We start from the raw sequence: 16,464 nt of genomic DNA on the forward strand, positions 1-16,464 counted from the left end.
CTAGCATTCAATTTTGGGTCTAGTACCTAAGTCACAATTAGAGGTGTTTGTTGAATGAATAAACAAAAATAATACTAAAGGTGTGGTGACTCTGTTAGAAAAATATTGTCATTGTTGAGATGACAGATACCCAAAACTCAAATAAGTCTGTGTGTGTGTGTGTGTGTGTGTGTGTGTGTGTGTAGATGGGGAGGAGACCATATTCAAAGAATATTTGTAGAGATCATCGCTACATCAGATGCGAAAACTGATGGAGAAAATTCTTGTCTACATCTTGGGGTTCTGGTTTCAATAATAATGTCTAACATGTTGCCAAAACCTAGAGTAGAAATATAGGATAAAAAGCAAGGGTAGAATCAGAGTAGTCTACTATGTTTGAGGATAATTTTAGCATTAAATGACCAGAATCATGTAATCTCATTCAATGAGAATGAGTATAGTGTATAGATTTCTTATGAAATATGGGTTGTTTTGAAATATGGGCTGGAGCAATAGCACAGGGGAGCTGGAGCAGATAGCTCAGCGGGGTAGGGTGTTTGCCTTGCATACGGTTGGCCCAGGTTTGATTCCTCCGTCCCTCTCGGAGATCCCAGCAAGCTACCGAGAGTGTCCCACCCGTTCAGCAGAGCTTGGCAAACTCCCTGTGGCGTACTCGATATGCCAAAAACAATAACAAGTCTCACAGTGGAGATGTTACTGGTGCCTACTCGAGCAAATTAATGAACAATGGGAGGACAGTGCTACAGTGCATGGGTTGTTTTGAAATGGAAAATTGTAGTTAGATGCTAAAGATAGGGCCAGGTCACAATTATGCCATCCCTCTCAAGGCAGCTCTATCTGTTTCTCTCTACTTAGGTTGGCATTGGACATATTGTAGGAGAAAGATAATCCCTGTGCTGACTGAATGTTAAGGTGCTGAATGACTAAAGGGAAATCCTTGGTTGTGGAGGAATGGAGGAAAGATGGTTTTATAAGACTGGCTTTGATATTGACAGTATTATAATTTTTTTTTCTTTGTTCATGGGAGACTCTGAATAAGTGATTTGCTTACTTCTGGTTTTCCATCTGCTCAATGGGATGACTAATATTTGAAAACATTCTGGCATCCTTGGACACAATGACTGCCTACATGATTGCACATGAGTTCTTTCATTCCATGTTAGTGATTTCCTCTCTTAGTCTTTTCCCAGGGGAGATGGAAAACTGCTGTTGACTATTCTTGATATAAACCTCTGTGTGCAACAGACTAGGTGCCAGAAACCTTGTGGCATTCATTTGGAATTTCCTGTAGACTCAGAATTCATATTTATAATATTTAACATTAAAACAAAACATCATCCAGTTTAGTTCCTTATAGTCCATAATTTCAATTGGGAGGTCAGATGCATCAAGACTAATTTTCTGTTTAGGAATTTCAAATGAAAATGTGAGAGAAGTAATAGAAGAGGACCGGAGAGATAATACAGGGGCTTAGGTACTTGCATTGCCCGTAGCTGACACCAGTTCAATCGCAGCACTACATGTGATCTCCTGAGAACTGGTGACACCAAGTTGTTAATATTGCTAATGTCTTGCTTATTTTGATAGGCTTAGTTCTCATTAACCATTATCTTGGAGTTAAATCTATAAATAGAATAGGGCACATCATTAACAAGTCTCTTTTTTCTTGAGGTAAGTTGATTTACAATAGAGTAATGTTTTTGCATTAGTCATGCCGTGTTACTGCACCTCACTGAATTCAGTTACATTTATAGAATCCAACTTGTTGGCAAATCTGACTTGACTCTTCTTCCTTTTAAAACCATTTCATGACCAAGGAAGAATTTGTACTAGCAATCGAAGGTTCTGCTCAGACACTTTTTTTATGGCTGATGGATTATCTTCAATCTGGGGGTTCTCTGCAGGAATCTTTTGAAGCCGGCTTGTTTGTTTTGTCAGGTTTAGTTTAGTTAAAACCAGATTTTAGGATCAGAAAGCTTCGCTTTAAATCTGCCCCTCCCCCTCCAACCAACCCCAAATCACGATATGTGTTGAAAGCAAAATAAGTGAGCTGGTCCCAGTGATGGAGTCTCTTCCCACCAAACACGACAGGTGATGGGGGCCTGCTGGCATATTGAATTAAGATGCTGGACCAGTCAACTGGATATCTACTGGCAAAGCTCAATTAAAAAAAATATTCGGTGAATATAATTGGTCACCCTAATTCTTCCTTTTCCTTTCCCAATTTTTCTACCTCCGACTGTGTCTAAAGCACCTGATCAGCAGGGCTCCCACCCAGCTCTTTCTAAACCATCATACATTCCTCTACTCAGAGCTGAGTCCAGCAAGCAGAGGGTGGCATTTCTTTGTACTTTACCTTCAGGCAACTGGCTGAGACCATCCAATCTGCCTGGAATGTAATTTTGGCTTAAAAGAACCAGAACTAATGGAAGAACAGAAGCTGCTTAACCCAAACTGTTTCTCATTCCACTGCCCCATGGAGAATAGAGGAGATGTAGAAGGGGATGTTCTGTGACTTCTATGTCATATGCCCTTCTTTGAGGTTTGAACCATGGACAATTTTAATTGTACCTATGAAATGGCACCCTGGACACCTTCAGGCATAGTACATGCCCAGACTTAAGCAAGAATTGGTGTGTTTGCTTTATAATAGTGGATGGTCTTGAGATTTTAGAGTAGGTTAAATAATTGTCCCTTTGGGGACTGTCATTTTTTCCACCTCTCAGCCCTTGTTTCTTGTGATATAGACCTGCCTCTTCTTTCCCTCAATGCCCCAAAGTAAGGTGACCCACTAGCAAACATTTAGCAATAGATATAAGATTGTCAAGATCCTCCCTTGGTAGCACTTATTTATTTATTTATTTATTTATTTGCCCAAAAATAATTTTGAAACTTTTGTTTGTGGTTTGTTTTAGTTTTTGTTTTTGGTATATGCCTTTGCTTCCACTTATTCTGCCATGTAGTGTCAGATTATAATTTTTTTTTGTCTTTTGGGTCACACCCAGCGATGCCTAGGGGTTACTCCTGGCTCTGCCCTCAGAAATTACTCCTGGTTGCTGGGGGAACCAAATGGGATGCCGGGGATCGAACCCAGATCTGCCACGTGCAAGGCAAACGCCCTACCTGCTGTACTATTGCTCTGGCCCCCAGATTATAATTGTTAACTTATTTTTTGAGATAAGAACTAGTATGCATGTATGGTGCTTGCTTTGCACCTGTCATCCTGGGTTCCATCCCATCCCAGATGCTTCTCTCAAGCATCTCCAGGATCCTTGTGCACAGAGCTAAAAGTTGGCACTAAGCATAGCCAGCTATGGTCTGAAAACCCAAAGAAGAAAAGAAAAGAGAATTTATATTACTATAGATTTTACTTTCTTCCTATAATGATATTTTCTTTTATGATAATTCCTTTTCCAAGAAATAGAACTCAATAGCCTGCAGTCCATTTTGCATACTGGAGGCCCAAGTTAATTTGATCCCTGACACCACATGGTCCTGCAATGACATGAAAAACCCTTGGCGCCTTTTTTTTTATGTTAATGCCTTTTTTAAGTTATAGGGTTTTTTTTTCTTTTTTAAAAAATTACATTTATTCTTTCTGGTATAACTTACTGGTTATTTGTGCAAATAATTAGCAAAGTTGATAATTTTTTTATATCAAGATATCATTTTGTAACTGAAGCTTAAATTATTCTAATTAAAAGAATGGTGACTATAAAGTCACCATTACCATAAGGATGTGTATAACAGAATAAATGAAATTTCCACAGCATGAGTTACATATGGATCCTACTGGGAGACTGTGGGATTAATGTGCAAAGTTATGATGTCATGCAGAGGACAAGATTTCTGTATTTTCTCTTGTGGGTAGTTATTTCATAGATTATTTTTCAGGTAGTGAGGATTTTTGGTGGAATAATTACTTGCGGCCTATCATTATGAAGGATAATGACCCGATAAATCTCACTATGGAATTGCATTTGGAAAATTCAATTTCAAATAGGTTGCTTGTGTGACTTTTTTTTTTTTAATCATCTGTAAAACTAGGGCCAGCAATAATATGCTGCTTAGTTGAAATGATCTAGAACCCTTAAGGATAATGCCTGGCCCTGATCTTAGAGGGAAGGCTCTCAGTTTTTCCCCATGGAGGATGATGCTTGCTGTAGGCTTGTGGTAGATGGCTTTAACTATGCTGAGGAAAGTCCCCTCTATACCCATTTTGGCTAGGGTTTTCATCATAAAGGGGTGCTGGATCTTGTCAAATGCTTTCTCTGCATCTATTGATATGATCATATGCTTTTTATCTTTTCTTTTGTTGATATGATGGATTATGTTGATTGATTTCCGAATGTTAAACCATCCTTGCATCCCTGGGATGAATCCTACTTGGTCATGGTGTATGATCTTTTTGATGAGTAGTTGGATTCTATTTGCTAGTAGTTTGTTGAGGATCTTTGCATCTGTGTTCATCAGGGATATCGGCCTGTAGTTCTCTTTCTTTGTGTTATCTCTGTCTGCTTTTGGTATCAGTGTGATATTTGCTTCATAGAAACTGTTCGGAAGTGTATTTGATATTTCAATTTCATGGAAAAGCTTAAAGAGGATTGGGAGTAAGTCTTCTAAGATCAGGGACGAGACAAGGATGCCCACTCTCTCCACTGCTGTTCAATATAGTTCTGGATGTACCTGCAATAGCAATTAGGCAAGAAAAAGATATTAAGGGCATTCAGGTAGGAAAGGAAGAAATCAAGCTCTCACTATTCGCAGATGATATGATACTATACTTAGAGAACCCAATAACCTCCATCAAAAAACTCCTAGAAACAATAGACTTGTATAGTAAAGTTGCAGGCTATAAAATCAATACCCAAAAGTCCATGGCTTTCCTATACACAAACAGTGAGAGAGAGGAAAGCTATATGAAAAAATCAATCCCGTTCACAATTGTGCCCCAGAAAATCAAGTACCTAGGAATCAGCTTAACTAAGGAAGTAAAGGACCTGTACAAAGAAAACTACAAAACGCTACTTCAGGAAATAAAAGAGGACATGAGGAAATGGAAAGACATCCCCTGCTCATGGGTCGGGAGACTTAACATTGTCAAAATGGCAATACTACCGAAAGCACTGTATAAATTCAATGCAATTCCTATAAGGATACCCATGACATTCTTCAAAGAAATGGAGCAAACACTCCTGAAATTTTATGGAACAATAAGCCCCCACGAATAGCTAAAGCAATTCTTGGGAAAAAGAAAATGGGAGGAATCAACCTCCCTAACTTCAAACTTTACTACAAAGCGGTAATAATCAAAACAGCATGGTACTGGAACAAAGGCAGAACTGCAGACCAATGGAACAGAGTTGAATACACTGACATCTCCCCTCAATCATATGATCATCTAATCTTTGATAAAGGTGCAAGAAATGTGAAGTGGAGTAAGGAAAGCCTCTTTAACAAATTGTGCTGGCATCACTGGACGGCTACATGCAAAAAAATGGGCTCAGAACTCTGCCTAACACCATTGTACAAAGGTAAGATCAAAATGGATTAAAGACCTCAACATCAGACCAGAAACCATAAGGTACATTGAAGACAAACTTGGCAAAACCCTGCATGACATTGAGGCTAATGGTATTTTCAAAGATGACACGCCACTGGCCGAGCAAGTGAAAACAGAGATAGATAAATGGGACTATCTTAAACTAAGAAGCTTCTGCACCTCCAAAGAAATAGTGACCAAAATACAAAGACAGTCTACAGAATGGGAAAGAATATTCGCCAAATACACATCTGACAAGGGGTTGATATCAAGGATATACAAAATACTGGTTGAACTCCACAAGAAGAAAACATCCAACCCCATCAAAAAATGGGGCAATGAAATGAACAGAAACTTTCTCAAAGAATAAATCCGAATGGCAGAAAAGCACATGAGAAAATGCTCTACATCATTAATCATCAGGGAGATGCAGATCAAAACCATAATGAGATACCATCTCACACCTCAGAAACTGGCCCACATTCAAAAGAACAAAAGCAACCGTTGCTGGCGTGGATGTGGCGAGAAAGGGACACTCCTTCACTGTTGGTGGGAATGCCGACTGGTTCAGCCCTTTTGGAAAACAGTATGGACGTTCCTCAAAAAATTAGAAATTGAGCTCCCATTTGACCCAGCGATACCACTCCTGGGAATATATCCCAGAGAGGCAAAAATATGTAGCCGAAGTGACATCTGCACTTGTTTGTTCATTGCAGCACTCTTTACAGTAGCCAGAAACTGGAAGAGACCTGAGTGCCCAAGAACAGATGACTGGTTAAAGAAACTTTGGTACATCTACACAATGGAGTACTATGTAGCTGTTAGAAAAGATGAAGTCATGAACTTTACATACAAGTGGTACAATATGGAAAGTATCATGCTAAGCGAAATGAGTCAGAAAGAGAGGGATAGACATAGAAAGATTGCATTCATCTGGGGGATATAAAATAACAAAATATGAGATTAATACCCAAGAATAGCTGAGATCAACACCAGGAGGATTACTCCATAGCTTAGAGGCCAGCCGGGTATTCTAGGGGAAAGGACAGTTCAGATAGAAAAGGGAACACCAAATGGAGGGTGTTTGGAGGATCCTCCCAGGAGGGGAGATGCAGGTTGAAAGTAGACTGGACTGAACATGTTCGCCACTCGATGCCTCTTTTGCTGATCACAACACCCAAAAGGAGAGAGAGAACAAAAGGGAATGCCCTGCCACAGTGGCAGGGGTGGGATGGGGGGATGGGGGGGATGGGGGAGGAGGGATATTATCCTGGTGGTGGAAAATGGGCACTGGTGGAGTGATGGTATTTGATCGTGGTATGACCAAGATCCAAGCACAAAAATTTCTAAATCTACAACTGTACCTCATGGTGTTTCACTAATAATAAAAAAAAAATTTAAAAAAAAAAAAAGGATAATGCCTGGCACATAGGAAGCCTCCAATAGGGGTAGCTCTTAATTTATTATATATTAACTTCCAGTCAGGTCTACCAGCTGCCCCTACCCTCTCACGCAGTGGACAGAGATTTATTTACGCTGATGCCAAATTGACACCCTTAGTTTTTCCTTTGGATACTGGCAAGGAGTGTGGCACATTCAAAGGTGCATAAAGCAAGAAGTTCCATATGCCTGTGTTTGTACAGGCATGCCCAGAGATGATAGGAGCTGAAACTTGTTGATATAGGTTAAAGAGTTGCAGGAAATCTATGGTCATTGTAGAGAGATTTGGTTACAAAACTCTCAGTGGGGCAAAGTTTTGCCAATTCCTGCCCTGGCCACAATGATTTTTCCTCCCACCATACGCCTCTCTGCCTGACCTCGTTCTTTGCATCTTTCCAGTTTTATCTCAAGCTTGATCTTCCCTCATGGCTGGGAGGCATTCTTTCCCACTCCTCTGGTATCTACCCCTGCTTTCTGCTTGAACTCCAAGGCCTTGCCTGTCCTGTAGTGGTGGAGTTGGTTTGTGGGAGGTTTTGGGGTGGTTTTTTTTGGGGGGGGAGGGGCAAAGAGAAGTAGGTCTTATGACACTTAAAAATCCCAAATGTTTCTACATTTTTTCCCATTCCTGTATTTTTTTTCCTTTACAAATTGAGTTTTCATTGATCTCTGAAAGTCAGTTATTTGGGAAAAAAACAGCTAAATAAAATCAATACTAAATAAGAGTCAAAACACCCTATTAATTTGGACTTTCTTTAGCTGAGATTACAGCTAGTCCATTTGCAAGTGATTATTACACCCCATCTGGAGCTATAGCACAGAGGTAGGGCATTTGCCTTGCCATGCAGGCAGCCTGGCCAAGCCGGGTTCAATTCCTCCGTGCCTCTCGGAGAGCCCTGCAAGCTACTGAGAGTATTTCACCCATACGGCAATATGCCAAACACAGTAACAACAAGTCTCAAAATGGAGACGTAACTGGACCTGCTCTAGCAAATCGATGAACAATGGGAGGACAGTGCTATTACACTCCAACTTGGTGCAGAGTATTCAGGAGCTTAAAGAAATGAAAGGCAGCATGCAATGGGCTACGCTGAGGTTAGTTTTGAGTGTCATCAGCCTCGTGAACCAACCTAACCCTGTCTGTCTCTGACACCTTGACCTCCTTGCCTGGCCAGATTTACTTTAGCTAATCTCCCAAACCCAAGAGCTTGCTTTCCTTTCTCAATCTCCCATGTGCTTCGGGCCCAAAGCTGTTCCTTCAGTCAAAAAAAGAAAAGCTCCCATAAGCCACAGCTTGCCTTTTACTAATTAGAATCCTTTCAAACAGCAAATATCATCCTTTATTTATTTGAACAGGGTGCACTTGGGGGATAGAAAAGTGTTCGGGGTGAAAAATGGCTGGAGGGCTGAGAAAATTCCTGCTTGTTCTTTCTACCACCCGAGCCCTGTGAAAAGCCGTCTTCAAACTGAAGAGGGAATTTACTGATTGTGTAAGACCCTGACCCCGTGCCTGTGCCTGAAGCAGGCACGTAGTTTTTATGTGTGCCTGTTAGTTTGAATTTGTGATACTGATCTGCTTTTTGTCCCTGCTGATGGTTATTATATCTTAATGGGTGAAACACTACTCTAATGATCCTTGTGTATATAATTCTTGGAGTACAGAGCAGGCACCAGAGGACCACATAAAAATGTTTGCCTCAATTTCCCTGCAAGAAAGGAGCCCAGAAACCAGACTTGACCAAGTAACAGATTTTTAAAGGTAAAGGAACCCAATAAAATTACCAGCTTTTCACAGCGTGTGTCTACTTCCTTTCGACATATTGTGAGGTGTAGGTGAAATATTCTAACTGAACTGACAGTGTGAGTGGGGACAACTAAGGGGAGATGGAGATAAAAGTAAAATCTACCAGCAATGATTGATATTGCGGTAGCAATGAGTTGTTGGGGTCTCCCCTTTGTGGATTTGACACTTCACCTTTCTGACACCATCTGCAGCACTGTTGGAATAATGAGGCCAATGCAGATGGCATTGAGAGCTGGAATTACTTGGAATTACTGTATCAGGGCTTTGAGACATGCTGTAGAATGGGTAGGAAAGGTTGTAGAACATGCTGCTGTTTTCCTATTCTGTTTACAAGACAAAAATATGCATATGTATGAGAGAGAGAGAGACAAGGGATAGAGGACTGTGTACTTTTTTTAAAGTATGAAACGAAGGTCGCTATTAGACCTTAAGTAGTTCTAAAAATGTTCAATTAGTGACTGATTTCCTTCTACATTGTAATCTTCTTTTAACTAATTAAATTACTTTATTATTATGGCTTATAAATTTGATGGTAAGTTCCCTCCAGAATAAATTCTAGAATATTTAAGGAATAGACTTACCATGTATTGATTCTGGCCTTATTCAGGAACTCAAACTAAATTTGACAAATAGAAAACAGAATTGTATACATGCAAAAAAGCTCTCCTAGGAGTCCAGAAACTGAAGATTTAAAAAAGAAAAAGAAATTTAACATTGGCCCATAACCTAACCTTCTGCAGGGGCTGCTCTGTAGGGTAGAAATAATAGAAATAATTTAATTTCCTTAAGCTCCTGGGCTCAACCAGATGTTCTGTTGATAGGAATTCTACCTCTTTTTTTTACCTTTATCTCCAAGATCATTGTGTGAAAGAGGAGAAACCTCAAATACTTGGCACTTGCCAAATAATTTCAGTTACCTGCTTCACCAGACTTTTGCTTCTTCTATGCAGTAGATGTACCCAGCCCTTTTGCTTTCTCCGCTGTCTCCTATTGTGATTGCCCCTCCTCTGGCAGTTTGAGGTATAAAGTCTCTGAGGGATTGACACTCTCTTGCCTCTAGTTAGTGACTCTATCTAGTGCTGTCAACTAGACAGCGAATGCTAGAGGCTTTCTCTTCTGTCCTGTTGTTTTCCTTCAGTGTTCAGGGTTTTGCTCCCTACAGTTTGTTGAGGCATTCAGAATCCTATAAGGTCTTGCTCCAAGCTATGTTCAGGGCCTTACCGTCATAGGGTCCTCAAAGACTTCTCTCTGCAAGTGGAACTGAACTTCCTGCCATTGCACGACTTTCCACTCACTGCCTGTGTCTGCCTTGTCCACGTGGGATGTTACATATCTTTCTACTTGAAGTCCACTGGCACTTGATATTGTTTGAATGTGTTTGTCTTAATACTGATTAGTAAATGGATGTTTCAGGTACCTCAAGGATTTAGAACAACTGGGCTTTTATTTGTAAACTTTTTACCTAAGGTGACACACTCTTTAATTTTTTTTTTTTTTAAGAATAAAAGGAACGTTATTTTCCTTACTTTTTCCTTAAGCGTGAGAGAATTTACCTATTAAAATTGTTTGGTATTATGGAATATTTAGGCAAGTTCTGTATCCAAGCTCTATATCCATATGTGTAAATGATGGCACAGCTGTGCATCTATATTGACTGTAGCACGGTAGCACTCGCTTCCCATTGTTTATCAATTTGCTTGAGTGGGCACCAGTAACATCTCCATTGTGAAACTTGTTTTTGGCATATCGAATAAGCCATGGGTAGCCTGCCGGGCTCTCCGAGAGGGATGGAGGACTAGAACCCAGGTTGGCCGCATGCAGCAAATGCCCTGCCCGCTGTGCTATCACTCCAGCCTTGTTTTGACTATGCATCTATATTTGAACAGGGTCAGGGAAGGAAGTAACCTTATATTAGACACACCCCTGTTAATGTTTTTCCCTGTCAAATCTTATTCTTTTTGAGATCTTTGTTATTCCCCCCCCCCCCCAGGTCTCCCATATTATCTCTGTCAACTACCCTCCCACCCCTTTTTTTTGCACTGGATTAATTTTAGGATTTTTGGCCTATCAGTTTCACCCACACACATTTATTTCATACTTATTACATCCCAGGAATTATGCTGGGTGCTGGGGTTATCAAGATCATAGAAATGATTGCTGACTTGAGGGCATTAACTATCCAGTGGAAAAAGGAAATTGTTAGTTAACATACCATAGCTTAGATTCTTAAAATAGATGCACTTTCTTCAATGTAAAACATGTTTGCAGTGCCAATGCAGAAAAAAATAAAAGCATGGGTTTGATAATCAGAAGGCCAAGAGGTATCTTTTCCAGCATAAATATTTGAATCGGGTCTTTGAGGACAAATGTAGGAAAGCAGGAAGCTGTAGCATGTTTCAGACAGAGTGGTTTCCTGGTATAGGTGTACATAGGGTGCCCAGAGGAATGGGTAGGAGATGATATTCAGATGGCAGCTTAGGACCAGTGCAGAAAGGGGTGAGTGAAAAATCAAGTCAAGGGGTTGGATCCCATGAAGTATTCAAAAGAACAATATCTGAGGTATTTTAAACATAAAGGTAATATTTTGAGGCCAATGTTCAGAAAAAAAATTGGAAGCACAATAATGGATGGGTTGGCAGAAAGGCAGAACCTAGATGTTCAACAGCAGATCAGTGGATCATGAAGATGTGTTATATAAACACAGTGAAATACTATGCAGCTGTAAGGAATGATGAAATCATGCATTTTGTTGCAACATGGATGTAATTGGAAGATGCCATGTTAAATGAAGCAAGTCAGAAGAAGGACAAACAAAGGATAATATCACTTGTATGTGGTAGAGTAACTGGAGGGGGGAAATGCAATGGTTTAAAGAAGGAATGCCTAGACCACCCTTTGCCCCAAAATATGGGAAAGAGAAGGAAAGAGAATGAAGGGAAAGGGAAGAAAAGATAGATGAGCAGAGGGATCAGAGATCAAGGGGACTCAGGTGCACTGGAGGTAAGGAATGATAGAGCTAAATATCCAAACCAGAGTTAACAACACTGAAGTTGTGAGACCCAACCTTTAATAACCAAACATAAAATGTTCCTGTCAAGGTGACAGGCTGAGGCTGGGTGGGGGGCGGGGGGGGGGGATAGAAGAGGTAATCTTGGAATGGGTTGAGGGAATTTGACACTGGTGGAGGAATTGGTGATGGGACAGTGTATGCCAAAAACTCAACTATGAATAACTTTGTAATTCACGGTGCTTTAATACAATAAAAATATTTTTGAAAATAAATTGATGAAAGTTAGGTTGATTTTTCTGGGACAGAGAGTTTGCACAGGGGTTAAGGCCTTTGCTTTGCATGCAGCTGACCCAGGTTCCATCCCAAGTACCACATATGTGAAATGCTCTTCTCCCAGTCAATAACCTCTCAGGACACCTAGCGCACTGCCAGGAGGCCAGGGGTGGCTCCTATGCAAGCACGAGTCAGGAATTGCTACTTTGTTCCCCTCCTCAAAAATAGGTAGCTTTTTTTTTTTCTTTTTGGGTCACACCTGGTGATGCACAAGTGTTACTCCTGTCTCTGCACTCAGGAATCACTCCTGCTGGTGCTCAGGGGACCATATGGGATGCTGGGAATCTAACTGAGTCAGCTGTGTGCAAGGCAAACACCCTACACACTGTGCTATTGTTCCAGCATAGGTAGCTTTTTGAATGGGCTTAAATGTATCTTGTTATTGTGTAATTACTGGAGTTATTTGCAGCATGTACCTTTCCTATTAGTAACATGGTTGTTCCTCAAGGGTGGTTTTGAAGGAATGAAAGCATTAATACCAACTAATCCTAAGTATTTAAGAATTTTGGAAAGTTTTAAAAAATTTTGGAGTTTCATTTATTAACATGCAAGACTCCATATCTTTTTCCGATTCTTTACAGATGTTAAAGTAGATAAGGTATTAACAAGCATTAAAATACGTTAACAATCTGCACATTTGAAATCATAGTAATGTATCTATACATTATGATTCATATGTACTGTTAAGTTTGCTCTATGTGCTATACCAAGCATATATATATACACATATATATATGTGTATATATATATCACCTCCATTTATGGTTTGAGACCCATTTTATGGATGTACAGAAGCTCACACTATTTAACCTGTCAGGATCATGTGCTCAGATAACCATCTTGGTCTTTTTCTGTAACTTGAGCTCATTTGCTAAAAACAAACTAGCTTAATTTTGCATTTACCTCTGTGTGAAATGCTCTTCTCCCAGTCAGTCATCAAATGGACCACTTAAGATCTTAGCTTAAAATTCCTCTTGTCGAAGAAGTCTTCATCAATGATTCCTTTTGATGTTGCTCCACCTCCCCCATTTTATTTCATAGTATATTTTAAGCTAAAATTATGTATTTGCTTTTATTTTCTGTTCCCTACATTAGAATATAAGTTTTATGAGCTCTCTGATACTTTTGACTTATACATATATCTACGACATATTAAAAGTTCCTGGAACTCCCAACAAATATTATCCAAGGAATGAGTGAATAAATGAATGAAGTGTCTCCAGGTCCCAAGCTTGTTTTCTGGTTCCATCCTCCCCACATGTTTTCTTTCTGCTACCTAGAACAGTGAAAGGAACTTGGCTCACTCTCTGTCTAACTGTGTATCTGAAACCCAGAGTGATTAACATTTAAAAACCAAATATTTACTTACTAGGAAAGGAATCCCACAAAGGAGTCTCTTCCTCATTAATCAAGATCATGTTCTTAAATCTAAGCTACTAAGTTTGTATGTGGTAGCTGGGAGGTATAAATACTTATAAATAAGCATTTCTGTTAAATTATTTTCAGAATTTTACCTTTTCTTGAAGTATTCATTTTGGCTCATCTTCATAGCAGCATACTGGAATTTACATAAAATAAATGTTATACCTACTGTTTTTATTTTGTCTTTCAAAGCACCAGCATTTAAAAATAGAGCTTCTGTAATCATTTAGAGAATTCATGTTCTTTCCACTTATAAAATAAAAGTCCTGGGAGATAAACTATGTTTATCTTTTGTGCGCTTAGATCAGCCTTTTCAGATGTGTAACTTTTCTTTGTCTTGGTGTGATCTGAGAAGACTAGGTTTGTCACTAACATATTAACCTCTTCTTTCCTCACTACCTTCCATTTTGAGAAATAACTTGCTGATTAATTCCTGAGTTAGAGAAGGTGGCCTGGAGAGGAATTTTAAGTACATTTCTCGGTGTTCTGTGAAGTCACATGATCTTAGCTCAGCTAATTAACTTTGTTAGAATTGTGTAAGGAGGGAGTGTTTCCTTATAATAAACTATATAAGAACCCAAGCAATTTGAAAACAACCTGCCCTTTACCTTGATCCCTACCTTCTCCAAAAAAAAAAAAAACATATTGTAATGCCAATGAACAGAATAATGGTTGACGAGCAAAATTCTAAGGCATTCTAAATATCACTGGTTGGTTTAATAAAATTAATTAGCCTGCTATGCAGAAAATTTACTAGCATGCTGGTTAATTTCACAATGTAAAGTGATAGAAGGGAGGTGGGGTTGGGGGAACAAACCTTATTAGTTTTGAATAATTATTTAAAGATGTGGCGCTGCCTATTTTAAGCACTTTGTCAAATTCATTAGGGCTTTAAAATCTCAAATGTTTATCCTGGTATGTATTTATGTATGGGAAGAAATCTCTCTAGTATCTTAGTTAATAACTAACTTTCTTATCTAAGATATAGAGCAACAAGTAGAATCCTAATAAAATCACAGGAATGAGAACTTGCCATCAAACTGGCTCATGGGAGGTTTCTATAATCTTAATTTGCCATTGATGCAATTACTGCTTTTTCTTGTTTTTTAAAATCCAAACAAGATGTTTGCTGTGGTGATGGAAAGGTGCCTGAAATCACATGCCTGAATTCATTTAATTTGCCAACATTGTCTTTTTTTCTCTCTCTCTCTTCCTGGTAATGGGCAGGAGTCAGTTCTGGTGCATTAGGTACTAAATCTCTTCAATTACCAGCCGGGAAGAAAGATTTAAAATTGTGCTTTAAGCCTACTGACTGATTTAGTTTTAAAGCCAAACACTTCTCCTGTGGAGCCTAAATTAAACTACAGAAAGGATGCAGAGCTTGAGAAATTAAGCCAGGCAGGCCAAGGCTCAGGCTGAGGATAGGAACCATTTTAGTTTCTTTCATTGGAACCCCTGGTTCAAAAGAAAGGCAACAGGGTGTGGTAGAAGATGCAACTGGTGTAAGAAAGTGCAATGTTATATTACTTTGAGGCTAGACATAGACTAAGTGATGATGCTGTGCATTCTAATCAAACTCAGTACCCATTTTCTCCTTTCTTTCTTTGTAGCCATTTTCAATGTGGACGACTCTGTGGTTGATCTGGAGACCCTGGCGGCCTTATATGAAAATGTGAGTATCAAAGACCGACATAGTCAGAATTTCCAAATGTCCTACCATTGCTCACAATAGGAAAGTTACAGTCTAAGAAATGCTAATGTGTATCCTGGAAAATCACTGAGCCATTTATATTGTTTGGTAGTAAGAAATTTGAGATAGCATGGAAGAAATTCCAAGCAAAAGAATCTCAATCTCAAGTCAAAGCAGACATGAGAAAAGCACTCTTTGCTGTAGTATCTCTGGGCTGTTCAACCTCACTGCTGTTGATCTGCAAAGAAAAAAGATTCGCTGTGAACAGTGCTTCTCTGTTATGCAACCAGTCCTGTTGCTTGCCCTATGAGTGAAGGAAAGCAAAGTAGTTGCATACCAATGTTTTCTTCTGGGTAATGGGAAGACTCAGACTGGCACAGATGATTATTTTTAATCCATGAGCTAATAACCTTGAAATATAATGGGATGACAGGTGTCTGTTTTAGTTTTAGAGACAGATAATCTTACCTTTGAGGTCCAGCTCTACCATTGGGTCGGTCAATTGCTGAAAATTCTTGAGCCTGTTTGCTCATCAGTACCTTGGGGGATTATCATGGGTTTTACCTTTACTTTTTTTTTTTTTTGTGAACAGTAAGGGAATTCAGTATAGGTAGAAGTGGAGATATATTTTGAGAGCTGGTTTGGGGGTTCTAGCAGGGGAGCACTACACCCTTATACCTTCAGCTGAAGAATGGTCCGTATCTATTTGGGGAAGGCCATCCTCTTTGACCAAGCACACAGCTTTGGGAGGTATACACACGGAGTGATGAGGGAGAAAGGGGTTACCCACCTAGCAAGCTAGATCAGCTGAATTAGCACTGGTGCTCAGTGAGATGAATGCTATTACAGCCAGATTACCCTCACATCTAGTAGGGGTATATTCTGAAATTAAATGCTAGTATACACATCTGAGTCTTTTGATTTGAGTTTATGTAGAAATAGCTGATAAAATTGGTAAGATCATTGAGAAGATGACACAGGAGAGTCAGAATTGCTGGTCCACTGACTCTGGATGTGAAAACATTGATCGAATTAGATTCTTTTTATACTGAAATAGTGGCATTTTCCAGGAAGCTTCTAGAAGATTGAGAGTACGCTATGATCATCCAGTTAAAGCATGCATTTCCTTATTATTTCTTTCTTCTGGCACTTTAATTCTCTGATTAAAAAAAAAAAGATTATAGTGTGATAATAAGAACCAGAAGAAGGAAAGAGTACCTCCAAGA

The 16,464-nt window shown here is 39.4% G+C and overlaps 1 protein-coding gene across 2 annotated transcripts in view; it reads left to right on the plus strand.

Moving 5' to 3' along the window:
- FMN1 (formin 1) overlaps positions 1-16,464 on the plus strand; it is a 443,955-nt gene that overhangs the window by 270,732 nt on the left and 156,759 nt on the right. For both annotated transcript variants that reach the window (XM_056133806.1, XM_056133807.1), the window contains one exon: positions 15,159-15,220. In XM_056133806.1, the coding sequence (XP_055989781.1) occupies positions 15,159-15,220 (62 nt within the window). The remainder of the gene's footprint in view (positions 1-15,158; positions 15,221-16,464) is intronic.

Source organism: Sorex fumeus, unplaced genomic scaffold, assembly GCF_029834395.1.
Source record: "Sorex fumeus unplaced genomic scaffold, SorFum_2.1 ptg000098l, whole genome shotgun sequence".
NCBI classification, from domain to species: domain Eukaryota; kingdom Metazoa; phylum Chordata; class Mammalia; order Eulipotyphla; family Soricidae; genus Sorex; species Sorex fumeus.